The sequence below is a fragment of the Protopterus annectens genome, chromosome 4.part0, assembly GCF_019279795.1.
Source record: "Protopterus annectens isolate FY-2018-M chromosome 4.part0, PAN1.0, whole genome shotgun sequence".
Classification (NCBI taxonomy): domain Eukaryota; kingdom Metazoa; phylum Chordata; order Ceratodontiformes; family Protopteridae; genus Protopterus; species Protopterus annectens.
Genome location: NC_056733.1, coordinates 937,294,085 through 937,310,372, shown reverse-complemented (window position 1 = coordinate 937,310,372; position 16,288 = coordinate 937,294,085). Strand labels below are relative to the sequence as shown.

The following is a 16,288-nucleotide window of genomic DNA, read 5'->3' as shown; positions in this document are numbered from 1 at the left end:
TGTGCGGTTGATATCGTCAGTGCTGCTTAGTCTTTTCAAACCATGTTGAACGGAACGCGGATCTCTCTGACTTTGCTTTAAAATGCACTTACCTTTAAATTTCCTTATCAGTTTTGACTCTGCCCAGAGTAATCATCCCACAAAAAATGCGCATTAAAAGGTTAAAATTCTGGAAAACTAAAGCAAACGATACCATGGTAAACAAAGTAAATGCCATGTGATACGACTTTCGAGACAAACTCTGAATGGGATGGCAGAATACCGCTGGTCAACACTTGCGCGTTTGTTTCAATAACGAACCTTTTGAAGACAATTTAAATTTCAACCTAAGACACGTTTTTGAAGAGTTAGTGTGTGAGCTACCACGAAGAAACCCACATTTTAAACTCGCATCAAGGCCTTAGCCTTAGCCTTGTTTAGTCTAATTATAGGTGGGTGAAAATTACAAGCAGCTCTTCTAATTGTACTGTCCCCATCAGCAACCGTTTCGAAATGTAAACGTAAAAATCAAACTACACAAAAAAGAGGGAGTCAGATGGAGGCATCCGTCATTATTAATATAAGCTTATTGTACTACAAAAAAAGACAAATTTCACATGCATGACCTAGTTCTCCAACACACACACGACAAGCTGAAACCCCACATTTAAAAGTTACACAAACAAACACGTAAAATGCGAAAAATATAACCTAGTACCATCCTGTAAGTATTGCTAATAGAAATAAATAGCACATACTTGACATCAACTGCGGGGTAGCGCGTTACAGCTGTTGCCCCGACAACGGAAAAGTACCGTTAAACTAGATGGGTCAGGGGTATATTATTCTTGTTATAAATACTAAAAAAAAAAAAAACGTAGATTTTTCTGCTAGTTCTCTTTCCGATTTCTGTATGCTTGTATTATTTCTGCTGCAGGGTCCACTACTTTAACTTTAATTTTAAGGTAATATTTTATTTAATTTTAAGGGAATATTGAAAAAAAACACTGAAACAGTAACTGTGTGTACAAATCATCAAATGGTTATTGCATGAAAAGTCTGCATTTAATAGTATATTACTTTTTAGTTGTCTGATGAAGTCTCTGATGTGGGACGACAGTGCTTGCTGCCAGTGAATTCAATAACTCTTCTGCCTTTCAGAGTCATACTGTGTCTGGCTATATTTTTTTATTATTATTTAGTAGTAGTAGTAGTACAGTGTAGGAACTCAAAGATTAATTTTGTTTTAAATAAGCAGATGAGTATACTACAGTGGTTGGTCTGTGTAACAAATTTTAGTTTAAAACAGGAGTCAGTGCAGACAGCGACCCTTTCTGTGTGAAACATCAGATAAGGAGACTCGACTTGATAACGCAAGCAACTCAGAATTCTACCGGTAGAAGTTAAACCGTTACCAGGAAAACGGTCTCCCAAGAAAGCTACTTTGAGCCTGCAGATTCAGAGGGAGACAGGATCAGCTTTTCTAGCACGAAGAATTAAGTCCCAAAATGGTAAAGTATCTCACAAGGGAGGCCAGAAGGAGGAATAACTCAGACTGAAATCAAAAAACTGAAGAAGATAATCCTGATGGAATGTGGAATGACAAAGGATCAAACCCCTAAGCCATACCACAGACAAAGAACCAAGCCCTTTTTTCTTAATTCCTGTGTCAAGTCTTTGGGAGGAAGATGATCTGTCCGACCCCTAGAGAAGAAACAGAGGATGTCCTTCTATTCACACGTTGCAGTATTCGTAACAGTAGGGACTTGCTGCATGCACTGCTGCCCTCTGGCTAGTATACCAAAGTCTTTGCTTCTGGAGGGTACGTGTGACGTCCCTTGTCAGGGCCATAAACTGACATTGGGTATAAAGGTGACGTCTGCACTCACCCTCTTCAGAATTTTCCTGCCACAGTGAACGTCAGATTCATGTTCGCCAGTTCTGAAAGCAGATCGCGTTTTTCAGATGACCGTTAAAAAAGTCTCCAGACCAGATGACCATTTTCCTGCAGATACAGATAAGTGCCCTGTTTGTTTTTTTCATTACTTTTGATTATTGCCAAGTCTTACATGTCAGCTACAAAGGAAAAGTGCGCTTGTGGGAGACAAATTCTTCACAAGGACGCACAAGAGAAGTGCATTTTTTGCTTGGGTGAGGCCCACGACCATACATCCTGCCCTATTTGCAAATCCTTCGTACCAAAAATCCTTTGTAGCAGTCTTCCTGCACTAAAATTATATTTACAAAAATCAGAGACTCAGATGTCTTGCACTCAGCATGGGGGGCGGGCAGGCCCATCCGAAGAGCTGCTGAGGAAGAAGGCCAAGAAAGTTAGGCCGGAATCCCACTCTGTGCCTCAGGCGTCCGACGAGGTTCTTGAGGCTGATGAAAGCCCAGCATCTTCCCAGACATCTGTTTCCAAATCAGCCCCAAGAACCTCAATGGAAGCCAGGGTGGCGGAAACTTTAACTACATCCACTGAGTCTATTCAGCCATCAGATCCTGGTGTCGGAGGAGAACCACGTCTCAGTCTATCGGAGGGCCTTGCTCCTTCATTTCCACCCAAGCAGATGTCTGCTCCGATTCTCTCCCCATCAGTCACTCCCTTAAAGAAAAAGCAAAAAGTTAAACACCCTGAAACTCTACCAGTTCCTGGATGGGAAGCCTTTTCTCAAAGTCTTTTTAAGGCTTTTCAAGCCTTGCAGACACAACAGGCCCCACCAGCCCCCTCACCTCTACCTACCTTACAGGTATCAGAGGAAGAGTATTCCTCTTCAGATGAATCTGTTTTATATGTATCCCAAATAGAGTCCCCAAAGGATTTCATCACTCCAGAAGAGGAAGACTCCAATACTCCTGAGTCTCCAGGTGAAGAAATCACCTTTGGAGACACAATCTCCCTTATAAGGGAGCATTTCAAATGGCAGGCATCTGAAGTATGACACCAAGAAAAGGTACTTCTACCTTTTACAAATGGAGCAACCTTCTCCTTCAGCAGTGGCCCCCTTGCTACCTGCATTCCAGGATGCCTTCTTGGCTGATTCTCTGTCCCCTGACTCTCAACCACCAGCTTCCAACCAACCAGACTGTTTCTACAAGTTCCCACAGGATACCAAATACCTCTTTAGGAACCCACCAGCAGACCCAGCAGTTATTGCTGTCCCTGCTGAAAAATCATCTAGACAACTACCTTTGACTGCTCTTTATCCCACAGACCAAGAACATACATTCATGGACAGAACAGGGAAGAAAGTTTATACCTACTCTGGCTATTAGAGCTCCCAACTACCAAACACATATGGCTAGATATGTCCTGGATATCATTACCAAGGCCTCCAGATTGCTATCTGAGGCTCCTGATTCTCCCATTAAAGCACAAGTAAAAACTCTCCTCTCCACTACATCCCAAGTAATTAGGCACTCATTAAAGTGCAGTTATGATGCTGTGGAAGCCTCATCTAAATCTGTTGCATCTGGATCAGTCTTGAGGCGATATTCTTGGGTGAGACTACAACCCCTATCCATGGATGTGCAAACAAAATTGTTGGATGCACCCCTGGATAATAAAGCCCGGTTTGTACAAGCCTCAGCAGAACTCCGAAAATCCCTTCAAGAAAAGGGTAAGGAACTGCAAAACCTTAACCAACAGACCACAGGAGTTATCCACAAAAACCTTCCTTTGTCAGAAGGCAGTCCTCACACTCTGCTCCAGTCTAAAGGACGAAGACAAAACAGGAAAAACTCTACTCCAAGATTTCTAACCAGTTCTTCTACAATGCCCTTTCGATGCCAGTCTGACTACTCCAGACCACCTCCTCTGTGACTACCCACCCTTGCACCAAAACACCCCACTTTCCCTCAAGTCTCACCCTCTCCCTTCCCTCCTGGCAGAAAATCACAACAGAACAATGGGTACTCTCCATCATACAGTCATGACTTGGTGGATGATAGCACCCTTCCGTGGTATCCCTCAACCATCTGCAAGCAAAACCCACCTTTTTCCACCCATCATTCACTAGCTTCTAGATACCATCAAAGAAACAAAGGATTTTACTCCAGAATGTTTCTGGTACCAAGGAAGGACGGCCCATGGAGGCCAATCCTAGAGTTATCCTTTCTAAATCTCTTTCTCAAAGTTCCCAGTTTCAAAATGATTATCTTACCACTCATTTCAATCAGGCTTTTATGGTAGCTCTGGATTTGAAGGATGCCTACCTATACATCCCTATTCACTCAGATTACAGGAAATACCTCAGATCTGTAATAGGCGCTTGCCATTTGCAATTCTCTGCCTTCCCCTTTGGACTCTCCACTGCTCTCTGAGTCTTCACAAAGTGCCCAGCCCCCTTCATCGCTCACTGCAGGATCTAGGGCATTCAGATATACCCATACCTGGATGACCTGCTCATCCTCCTACTTCATCTACAAGCAATCTCCACTCTATCTCAGTTAGGGTTCACCATAAACCACGAAATGTCTCACCTGATCCCCTCCCAAGACCTGGTTTTCCTGGGGTGCAGGATCAGAACAGACAAAATGAAAGCCTTTATTCCAGAACAAACAATCCTAGAACTTTGCCTATACTTCCAAAAACTTCTTTCCTAAACTTCCTTGCCAGTTCGAGAAATGTTAAGAGTTCTACGCCACATGGCATCACTCATACCCATGTTGCCCCTGGCAAAACTCCACATGCGAAAAATCCAGTGGGTCCTGAAAAACTTATGGAGCCAACACTCCCCTCCCCTTACTTCAATGTTTGAAGAAGAAACTCCAGTGGTGGATATAAGCTCTCCACCTCAACCAAGGGACCCACCTTCAGGTCCTTGTGCCCCTCCAACAGGTTATCAACAGATTCTTCCAACCTGGGGTGGGGGTAGTGTTACTTACAAACCAAACGCAACTATTGGTGCAAGGCACCTGGTCCAACCAAAAACAAAAGGACCATATCAACATCAAATAATTGAGGGCTTTACACTTGGCCCTACTGACCTTCAAATCAGCCCTTCAGCCAGGAACTCAAAATAATCACAAATATAAAAGGTCCTGTGGTACATAAACAAGCAGGGGGAACAAAGTCCTACCCTCTGTGCAGCCTAGCAATCCAGATCTGGAACCTACCAATATCTCTACACATTCATCTGGTAGCTGTGTATATCCCTTCAACAGAGAATGTCAAGGCAGACTTCCTAAGTAGAACTTCAGTGCCAAGTCACGAATGGATGCTTCACAGGGAAGTATTTCTGGATATAATCCACAGGTGGGGTATTCCACAAGCAGATCTTTTTGCCTCCACCCAGAACAGACAGATGCCCAAATTCTGCACAAGGAATCCACATCCACAAGTGTGGAAAGTGGATGCTTCCCCTTCTCTTGGGAGGGAATATACCTCTATGCTTTTCCCCCCTTCAACTTAATTCAGAAAGTCCCTCTGAAAATACAGACGGACAACCCAAAAATCCTACTGGTGACCCCTTTTGACCAAGACAGCATTGGTTCCCCCTCCTACACTTACTAGCCAAGGGCAATCACCACAACATACCCCACCAAATAGACCTGCTCACACAGGACAGGGGATCCCTACTACATCCCCAGGTGAACAATTTGAAATTAACCTTATGGGTGATAGTGTTCTGATCCCCTACAGACATCTATAATTAGAGGATGTACTCAATGTTCTGCAGGAGGCCAGAAAACCTAGTACCAAGACAAATTATGTATCCAAATGAAACAGATTCTCCTACTGGCATCAACGGAAAAAACAGGACCCTCTGACTACCGCTACACCTATGGTCCTTTCCCATTTGTGTGACCTGCTCAGACTACCGCTATACCTGTGGTCCTTTCCCATTTATGTGAGCTGCTCAGACTACCGCTATACCTGTGGTCCTTTCCCATTTGTGTGAGCTGCTCAGACTACCGCTATACCTGTGGTCCTTTCCCATTTGTGTGAGCTGCTCGGACTACCGCTATACCTGTGGTCCTTTTCCATTTGTGTGAGCTGCTCGGACTACCGCTATGCCTGTGGTCCTTTCCCATTTGTGTGAGCTGCTCGGACTACTGCTATACCTGTGATCCTTTCCCCATTTGTGTGAGCTGCTCGGGACTATCGCTATACCTGTGATCCTTTCCCATTTGTGTGAGCTGCTATGACTACTTCTATACCTGTGGTCCTTTCCCATTTGTGTGAGTTGCTATGACAACTTCTATACCTGTGGTCCTTTCCTATTTGTGTGAGCTACTATAACTGTGTGATGAGGGAGATGAGTTTTCCCGAGTTATGACACAGAATTGGGACTGCCTAGACATAGTAAAGTCTTGCTGTGTCTAATCATGATGGATGCCAAAAAAGCAAAATGTAAAATGGCAAAACAGAAATCAAAATCTAAACCAAAGTAGTGAATATAGTAACATAGATAAAACAACTGGAAATGAGATCTTTACAAAATGGTAGGAGCAAACTACATTGGAAAAATTGGGAACAATACATACAAAGGAGGAATGAGGTTTAAAAGGCAGCAGTACTTAAATGAGCTAGGTAATGTTTGAGTGAGAAAAACTGGGTAGACTAAGTCATGTATAATGTTTGCAACTGGGAGTACGCCAGTATGGTTTGTGATGCAAAATGCCTGCAACTAGGACAATGTCGGTGTGGACTGTTTTCATTTATATAAATGTATGATCGCTTATGTCGTAAGTGATGGTTTAATAAAGATGTTTTTTGTCTTAAAAAAAACAAGAACTGAATAATTTATATAATGTTGCTTAGATTATATGACATATAGCAAGATATGTGGAGTATAAGGTTTGTAAACATGAACTTGTTAATGCAGTTTGATTGCTTTTATATAAATGTAAATTTGCCTATGTATCACAAGTGTTAACTCAATAAAGGTGTTTAAAAAAGTGCAGAAGCCATGCAGTTAACCTGAGGGAATTTAACTCTGGGTGAGACTTGCCCAAAAGATGTGGCAACAGTTTGCTGACAGCAGGGGGCTCACTAACAGGTGAGACAAAAGTGGGATGCAAAAAAGCCAAAAGACAGCCAAGAGAAGAACCGTCTTCGTGCGTACGGCTTCTGGATGAAAATAAGAAATGTGTGAAATGGTCTACAGATGCCCAGGGATCCATTCTGGGATCATAACATCCCCTAGCCCTCCCCAAGTGGGGAAAAAAATCTGCTACACTCTATTAGTTGGGGAAGCAAATATACGACAACAAAGTTTTCCCCCTTACCCCAGTATCAGAACATTTTCCCACACAAGGAGCTGACGGGCCACTCGTAGAGCATCTGTCGACAGCAAATAAACTCCTCCATGACCGGGTTAGGTTCTCCTAAAATACATCTGGTTACTAGAAAATTGTTGTTGTTGTGTCTTTTGGCTTTTCCCGGTTAGGGGTCGCCACAGCGGAACTCCGGTCCGCTAATGATTGGTAGTGGATTTTTACGTACCGGGTTACCAGCCCTGACGCACAACCTTCAACGAAGGCACGCCCCATTCACTTATGCCTCCACACAGAAGACTCTCTAGCTGAGAATCGAATGGGACAACGTCTTGCTATGAGGCGACAACGCTACCGTAGCACCAGCACCACAGTTCGATTTGACAAATTTGCTTATTCCCATACTCACATAATCTCCCAACACAATGGATACAATGTCAGTTCCATCGTGCCTGTTTTTATTTATTTACATTTGTTGACCCGGGAGTGTCCGAATGGATGTAGGTCCATTTTCAGCAGAGGCCCGGGGAGAAAAGCTCCACAGTTAAAATATACAGACAGTAGTTACATTGGATTTACACATCAATTAACAATTTGATCAACATAGCAATTAACAATTACAAACAAACAGTTACAGATTAAGAACATAGTACATCAGTAGACAACTAGAATCTTTATCATCTGCGAAGTACATAACAGACATTAACAACTGTTACATTAAGAAGTTCCTGCTGTATAATAAGTAGTTAGGCTTATGAGCATCCGAGCTTGCTATAATCAAGGTATAGTTAGTGGGGTGGAAAGAAAGGTAGTGGGTGGATGGGGTGGGTGATATTAGAGGGGGAGTTGTAAGGGCATAGCCAGCATGTTTTTAGGTGCGCTTTTCGTAAAGTTTTGAAGTGGGTGCATGATGGTACAGAGGTAATTGTGGGTGGGAGGCAGTTCCATAATTTGGCTATGGCACAAGAGAATAGTGCTTCACCAGCAGAGTTATTGGCTTTGGTGATCTGCAAGTGATTTTTGTTGCTGGATCTTAGTGGTCTGGTGGTGTGATGGGGTTGGAGTAGATTCTGGAGGGATGGGACTTCTCGTGGATGGTTTACTAGTTTGTGGGCGAGTGTGAGTTGATACCATTGAAGGAGGTGATGGAGTTCAAGCCAGCCCAGTTCAGTAAGTGAGAGACAGTGGGGACTACGGTAGGATGCCCCTGTGGCAAATTTGGTGATTACGTTGTAGCAGGTGTTTGGATCGCATTGCCTTATGTTGGTATATATCTTGGAGAGGCATAAAGTAGGGTGGAGACAAGGTGGGAATTTGCTTTTGAAATCTTTGCTGCTTTGGTGAGAAGTTGCCTATTTCTGTATAACGCTCCTATTTTTTGTGGACTTTTTTATGGTCATGGATATGTGAATGTCAAATTTTAGTTTATTGTCTATTTCCACTCCTAGCAGTTTGGTGTATTCTGTTGGGTGTATAGTGGTGTTGTCTTTTGCTGTGATGTTAAAGTGAGAGTTGTTTTGAGTATGGCTGGTGGGCTGGAAGAGGAGTGGTTTAGTTTTGTTTGGGTTGAGTATTAATTGGGCATCAGATAACCAAGTTTCAACAGAGGAAAAGGCTTCCTGTGTGACTTTTTGCAGTTTGGGTAGGGACTGGGCTGAGCAGATGATGGTTGAGTCATCTGCGTATTTTATGAGTGTGCCATGTTTGGTGGCAGAGGCTAGATTACTGGTGAAAATAGGGAAGAGTAGGGGTCCAAGGATGGATCCTTGGGGAACCCCTATAGAGACAGGTACATAGGGAGATATGTCATTCTGCCATACAATGGATTATTGGCGGTCAGACAGGTAACTCTGAAACCAGTTGGTGACTGATTGAGAAAAGGATAGGTTATTGAGGACAGAGATGAGTTGTTTGTGTGGGACCATGTCAAATGCTTTAGATAGGTCTAGGAAAGTAGCAGAGGAGAGAGAGTCATTGTTTTTATGCTGAAGGATAGTGTTAGTAAAGGAGAGTAAGGCAGTGGTGGTGCTATGGTTTGGTCGGAACCCATGCTGAGTAATGGAAAGGAAGTTGTTCGTAAGGAGGTAGTCTGAGACCTGAGAGTGAATGCACCTCGCTAGTATTTTGGAGTGGAGAGAGTGGAAAGCAATTATATGTCAGCACTAAAAAAATTAAAAGCACTACACCCTCACAAACTCCCCTTGAGTACCTTGCTCCCCATTGGCCCTTTTTTCAATTACAAAGGAATTCCCAATACTATTCTAGCATGTCCAAAGGTCAGTTGTCAATCTCCTCTCCAGTCCAGCTGGTGAATCTGGGAATCTTGAGGCAATGTTACAACTGCCTCATGTACACAGACAACCCTCTCCTCTCCCAACAAATTCCAACACATGTGAGAGATGCAACCATATAGCCAAACTGGAGGCTAAGCTCTCTCAACTCAGTACTGGCGTAACCAGTCAGGAGGAGAAGGAAACCACACGCACTACAATTACAGTCTCACATAGACCTACCACGACAGCAAACCAAACACAAACACACAAAAACATACTCGGAGGCTCTAAATAAAAATCTGCCTAAGCAGCAGAGACCTCCAAAGCAGACACCCAAGCAACCGCTACCCCAAAACAAAACACGTGCAACACATAGTTCACAAAGCCAGTGTGCCGAACAGTCACAACCCTTAAGGCTAAACAACACACCTGATACACTTGTAATAGGTGACTATCGTCAGGCACACTGACGTCCCGCTCACCAGGCTCAACAAGGAGAAGGTCATGGTGAGCTGCCTGTTGGGCGCTAGGATCCGCCACATAACACAAGCACTCAGGTCACTCCAAGGCAAGTACAAATATGACTCAGTCATTGTCCATGCTGGTGTGAATGACCTGAGATGTACCTCCCTGGACTACATGAAAAGAGACAGAGGAGCTCTCTGAGCATGTAGCCCAGGCCGGTATGACCCTGACCTTGAGTAGCATCTTACCCTCACCAAGAATGATGCCACAATATGAAGACAAGATGATCAATTTCAACAATTGGCTTAAGTATTGGTGTCATTCAAAGGGGATCCAATGCCCGTCAGCCTGGGATGACATGCTCGACAAGCCACGATGCTTCGCTAGGGACGGCTTGCACCTGTCATCCCTGGGTTTTTGGATATTGGCAAAGGCTCTTGCTACCCCCATAGTGCCTTTTTTAGGCAAGGCTCAAAAGACAAACCCACCTCCATAAGTATCACAAGGGATAAGAAACTAAGAGTAATGCTACTCAACGCCAGAAGTCTAAACCTCAAGATGCACGCACTCGAAACTCTCCTTAGCATGGAGAACATCGATATCTGTGCAGTAACAGAAACCTGGTTCAAGGCTCCCGAGAGCACCCCAGCACTACCAGGTTATACCTCATACCATGCTTTTCGGCCCCAAAACTTGGACCGGACCAGAAAAGGAGGGGGAGTATCAATATTCGTCAAAGATACCCACACCTCCAGGTTGGTGGCACAGCACGAAGCATCAGAGACTATCCATGTGCAACTAACAGTGAGTAAAACTGCCTTCCAGTTTATAGCCTGCTACAGACCACCCTCCCAAACCCAGGAACCCCACTCGGCCTTCCTGAGAACACTGGAAAATATGAAGGTCTCTCCAAACACCATTATATTGGGCAACTTCAACTACCTAAACATAGACTGGGAGCATTATTCTAGCTCCAACACCCTAGCTCAAAGGTTTCTAGAATTTAAACTCAAAATGCTATGGAACAACTTGTTACCACTCCCACAAGAGGGGAAAACATACTGGACCTGATCATCACCAACATGGGGACGCTATGCTCCAGACCAGAAGTGTATTCCCTCACTGGTAACATCAGACCATAAACTAATCTCACTGGGTATGCACATCCCGACCCCACCCCCTGCCCAGAAAACCACAGTGAAAAACTTCTCTAAAGCAAATTTCACATTCCTCAAAACGGAGGTGGAATCCTTCAAAGCCCCTGGGCCTGTGGAAAATACGGCCCAGACCGCAGAATCCTTTATAAACGCATTCTATGAACACCTTCAGGAATGCATAGATCATGCAATCCCAAATAAAACCAAGACCCAATCGTCCAAAGGCAGACGTCCTGTCTGGTGGACCCCAGCCATAAACAAACTATACAATAGAAGGAGGAAGCTACTACATGATAGAGCAAAATCCCAAAAAGGGAAGGCATCTCTGATCAGTGTTAGCAAAAAACTACGGGCACTCATAAAATCGTCTAAGGCCAGCTTCGAGAGAAAAATTACACAGGACACTAAGGATAATCACAAGGCTTTCTTTAGTTATGTTAGGAACCTGGGTGGGAATTCCCAGATATGCTCAGAATTAGTCCAAAATGACAAAAAATACACTGAACCCACAGACATTGCCAACATCCTAGCGGACAGGTTCTGAGCAAACTCCCCCCCCCCCCACCAAAAGGGCAAATATCTATCCCAGCAGAGTGCTGCCCCCCTGACATCTCAGATGCTCAGGTAAGAGCCGCCCTCTCCAAAGCAAACAACACAGTATCAATGGGACCAGACGGTGTCCCAGGCTGCATCCTACATGAACTCCAAGAAGAGCTAAACCCAAACATAAAACTACTGTTCAATCTCAGCCTTACCACAGGATATGTACCCAAACAGTGGCGTACAGCAACAGTGGTCCCTCTCCACAAAGGTGGTGCCTCAACGGATCCTGGAAACTATCGCCCCATAATCCTGACGAGCTTGGTCTGCAAAGCTATGGAAAGGATCATCACGGACCTCATAAAGATATTGGGGACCTACAGACACTGGATCCTACCCAGTTCGGCTTTGTTAAGGGCAGATCCTGCCTCTTAAACCTGGTCGATTTCTTTGAAACAGTCACCAAGGTCATTGACGAGGGGAAGGTGGTCCACACAGCCTACCTGGATCTCACAAAAGCCATCGAAACAATACCCCACTCGGGCATTATAGATAAGCTCACCAGCTTAAATATAAACCCTTACGTCACTAGATGGGTTGCAAACTGGCTCAATGACAGAACCCACATGGTTAGAATTGCTGGAGCCATGTCAGACTCCAAACCAGTTACAAGTGGCGTCCCACAAGGCTCAGTCCTGGGACCTCTCTTGTTCGGTATATATTTCTCGGCGGTACAGCCAAAATGGAAGGACTGTGGCTGACCAAGTTAGGGCCTCATAGAAACAGACAACTGGTGCCAGAGCCATGGCCTCAAGCTAAACGCCAAAAAGTGTATAGTCATCCCCTTTGGCAAATAGGTGGTAATCCATTAAGTACGGAAGAAGTAATTAGGGACCCAAGTTGATAGCAATCTCTCATTTGACAACCACGTGGCCAAAGTGGTTAGAAAAACATTTTATATAGCCCACCTAATCATGAAGGGACTCGCATCTAGATCAGGGGAGGTCATCGTGCCTCTTTACTCATCCCTCATCAGGCCCATAATTGAGTACAATGCCCCTTTTGGGATGTACCATACCAGACACCTGCAGCAACTGGAAAGACCCCAAAAGTACCTCGCCAAGAGGATCAAAAGGCTCAAACAGATGCTATATGCTGCCCGGTTAAAGAAACTCCAGCTCTACTCAGTGGCATACCGCCTGCTCAGAGGCGATCTGTGCCTGACGTAAAGCCATGTCCAACCCAGAATTAATGGACATGCTGCACCTTAGAAAATCCAAATCCCATCGAGCTATGCGCGCGAGAGACTTGAACCTCAGCACTGAAATAAATAGGACATGCTGGAGGGACAGACTCATAACCCAGAGGCTCCCTTCACTCTGGAAGAAAATCCCAGTCCAGGTTAGGCAGAGTCCCTCATTGACTCTCTTCAAGAGGAATCTTGATGAGTGGATGGGGGATCGTAGGTTTACCCCGGGTATCACTTCTGTGTCACTGTTAGAGGCACAGTATACTAACCTCGAAAAAGGGCATAGCAAAATTAATTTAAAATGGGTGGCGAAAGCCAAACACACTCTGGCTAGGCTTTTAAATGCCCTAGAGCAGATAGCCTAGTATGAACCTATGAGAACAGCTATGGGGCAGTAACTGGTTAGTTCTGTGGAGGGGCTGCCTTTGTGGAGGGGAATTATATGTGATACTTTCCATAGTGTGGGAATGTAACTTTGACAGAGATCGGTTAATCAAGATGGATACTGGGTAGGCCAGAGCATCAGCTGCGATTTGTAGGTATTCACTTGGGAGCTTGTCTGCTGCTAATTTGGTGGGCTTAAGTTTAGTTAAGAGTTTTTTTATGTTGGAGGTAGGGGCAGAAGAAAAAGAGAAGACAGTGGGGAGATTAGTTGAAGGTGTGGGTTGGAGGGGAGTGGGGTTGTGTTGTCTAGCTAGTGGTATTATGGTTTGTGTGAATACATTGCGTTGATATACCAAACCACCATTTTGCTGCTGGTGTAGGTGAAAATTGCATTCCTGAGAAGACAGTTCTTGAAGGCTTGAAGACAGGGGGGAACAAAAGAGGTCTAGATATCCCAAGCTGCCTGCCTGTTGATAAACACACATCTACCCTAGGGCTGATGCGTCCAGGGTGACTACTGCCAAGAGGGGGGGGAAGGGGACGAGAGAAAAGACTGCCTCTGGTCAGAGTAAATCCAGCATCAGAAATGCACCTTGCATACCTTGGAAATCCAAACCTTTGTAGAATATTGCATCAGAAAAATATGAACTTCCCCCCCAACCCCCAATCTCACAACACCTACTGTGACAGCCTTGTGTGTAGTCCGGTACAGGGTGCCACATGGACAGACGCAGACCCAATATCTAGCATTTTAAGACAAAGATTTGGGGAAGGAAGAGGTAACTGGGAACACATGTTTTGGAAGTGTAATGAGTTGACAGACTTTAAAAATTCCCTACACAGTACTCGATCAAGAATACTGGGTAAGCAAATAAGTGCAACTAAGCAGATGCTTTTTTCAGCCAGGACACAGGATCTGAATTGCCTAGATATAGTAAAGCCTTAAGTTTAATTCTGGTGGCTGCTAAAAAGCAATTACTAGGAAATTAAATCAAAATGTAAACCAACTATCAACTATATTTAGTTATAATGGGCTAGGCTTAAAATAGCTCATAAGAGCAGTTAGCTTACTATTAATCTATGAACCTATTTTTTTTATCATTCATATATGCTAGGCACACACATACTCACATACATGCGCAAGTATTTTTGTCACCTTTCCTAACAAGATTTATCTGAAGCACCCTTACAAACAGGGATCCCAATTTTCCACTTTCTCAAGAATATATCTGAAAAATCCAAATATGTATGTTGAGAATCAGAAACACGAAATTGTCTACAGAGTTTGACATTTTTTGCCAGAGCACTTCTTCACCATAAAAAAATACTACTGACAATACCGTCAGTTTACATTACTAAAGGTTTTATAATTATAACCTTTAATTTTGCATAAAGTTGCACTAAAATTCCTAAATTTAATCTAAACATTACAAATTACAGTAATAACCACACATTATACTTAATCACAACTAAAAGTGATGAATTTCAAATCTCATGGAAATGTATTTTACTTTTATGATCTGTAAATCAGTGCACTTACTTTATTTACAAGGTATTGAGGAAAACAAGAGTCTACAACAAGGAATATTGGTTTTGGAACCATGAAAAAAAGTAAAAAAAAGCATGGCACTGTTCTGCATAATATCACACTTCCAAAAGATACAACACTCAATCTCCCAACAGTTTTTGTATTGAATGAAAAAGTAGTCGACAATATCCTGGATCGTGTCTATTTGGTTTTACTGCCTGCGTTTATGAAAAACAAAAACCCTATAAAAAGACTGACACCTGTGCTTTGCACTGGTTTATAAATCTAACCCAGCTCCAACCACCGCCCCCTGAGACAAAAAAAAGTTTCCTGATGAAATTCAGTGCTTTGTGGGAACAGAGCAAAACCCAAGAGAACAGCAGCAGCATACTACCTTACAATATTGAATCAAAAGGCAATATAAAATGTATTAGTTGAGATAAAACATTATAATATAGTCCACAAAAAAGACGATGTTTCTCGTTAAAATTCATAACATACTTCGACTACTTAACAGCACACCACCCTCGCTTAATCACAAACACACCTTAGATAAGAAATGGTTGTCACCTGTGCTTTAACAAACACATGCAGCTGGGGAACTACCTGAGAGAAATAAATCGGTGACAAGCAAGTCTAGCATTAAGATTTACACGGCATTCATGTAATGGTCCGCAGCACACTTTAAACAAAGCAGGTGCTTAAAATATCACTTAATCTATGTAGGTAAATAATCCCCACAGACCAAGCTAAACGCTTGTCATTTCAGTACCTGCTGCTTGTCAAACTGTTCTCTCTCTGCCTCCAAACTATGTCCCGACCTCCGGTTCAGTACCCTCGCAGGCACATGTTTGATAGTATTCATCCTTCAGGGTGAGTATTTCTCAAAATCCTTTCGTGGACAATGCGAATATTTAGACAGGGTAGCAGCGTTATCCCCAGATTTCTTCCCGTCCTCTTGTGTGTATTTACAGTTGCTTGTGAATAAGGCAAACAGACACAGAAGTGAGCACGAGTGTACAGGAAGGGTAGATGAGATTCATGCTACAGGAGTAACACTGAGAGCATCATGGGAAGGACAACCGAGCCTGTCAGGGAGGCCAAGTCGGATGTGTACGTGGTGGGGTTGAAAATGCAAGTTACCAAACGAATACACCGTCTTTCTTCTATAATTTATTAAGTTCCTGGCACTTTTTTGGCGTATATTTTTATAACCACGAAGAAGGAAGTGGGCGTTTCTATTTCTGTGCCGTACCTTCAAGGTATGAACGCGTTGCTAGGGATAAAAAGGACAAGCCATCTGACAGTTTGGGTTGTCCTGGTATCCAGTCAAAGTGTGACCATTAATCGGGTACATACATCATAACCTATTAATATAAAAAAATCTGAACAAAGTCTAAAATAAATGTTGGGGACCAAGGCCAAATAGGGACAGATTTTAAATAATGTTCTTATAAACGTAGAAAGTTGCTAGAATAATATTTGTGTTGGC

General features: G+C 43.4%; 1 protein-coding gene across 1 annotated transcript in view; it reads right to left on the bottom strand.

The window, feature by feature from the left end:
• HIP1R (huntingtin interacting protein 1 related) overlaps positions 1-16,044 on the bottom strand; it is a 2,955,354-nt gene extending 2,939,310 nt beyond the window's left edge. The window contains exon 1 of the mRNA XM_044068914.1: positions 15,569-16,044. Coding sequence (XP_043924849.1) covers positions 15,569-15,661 — 93 coding nt within the window. The 5' untranslated portion in view covers positions 15,662-16,044. The remainder of the gene's footprint in view (positions 1-15,568) is intronic.
• Positions 16,045-16,288: the final 244 nt, after the last annotated feature.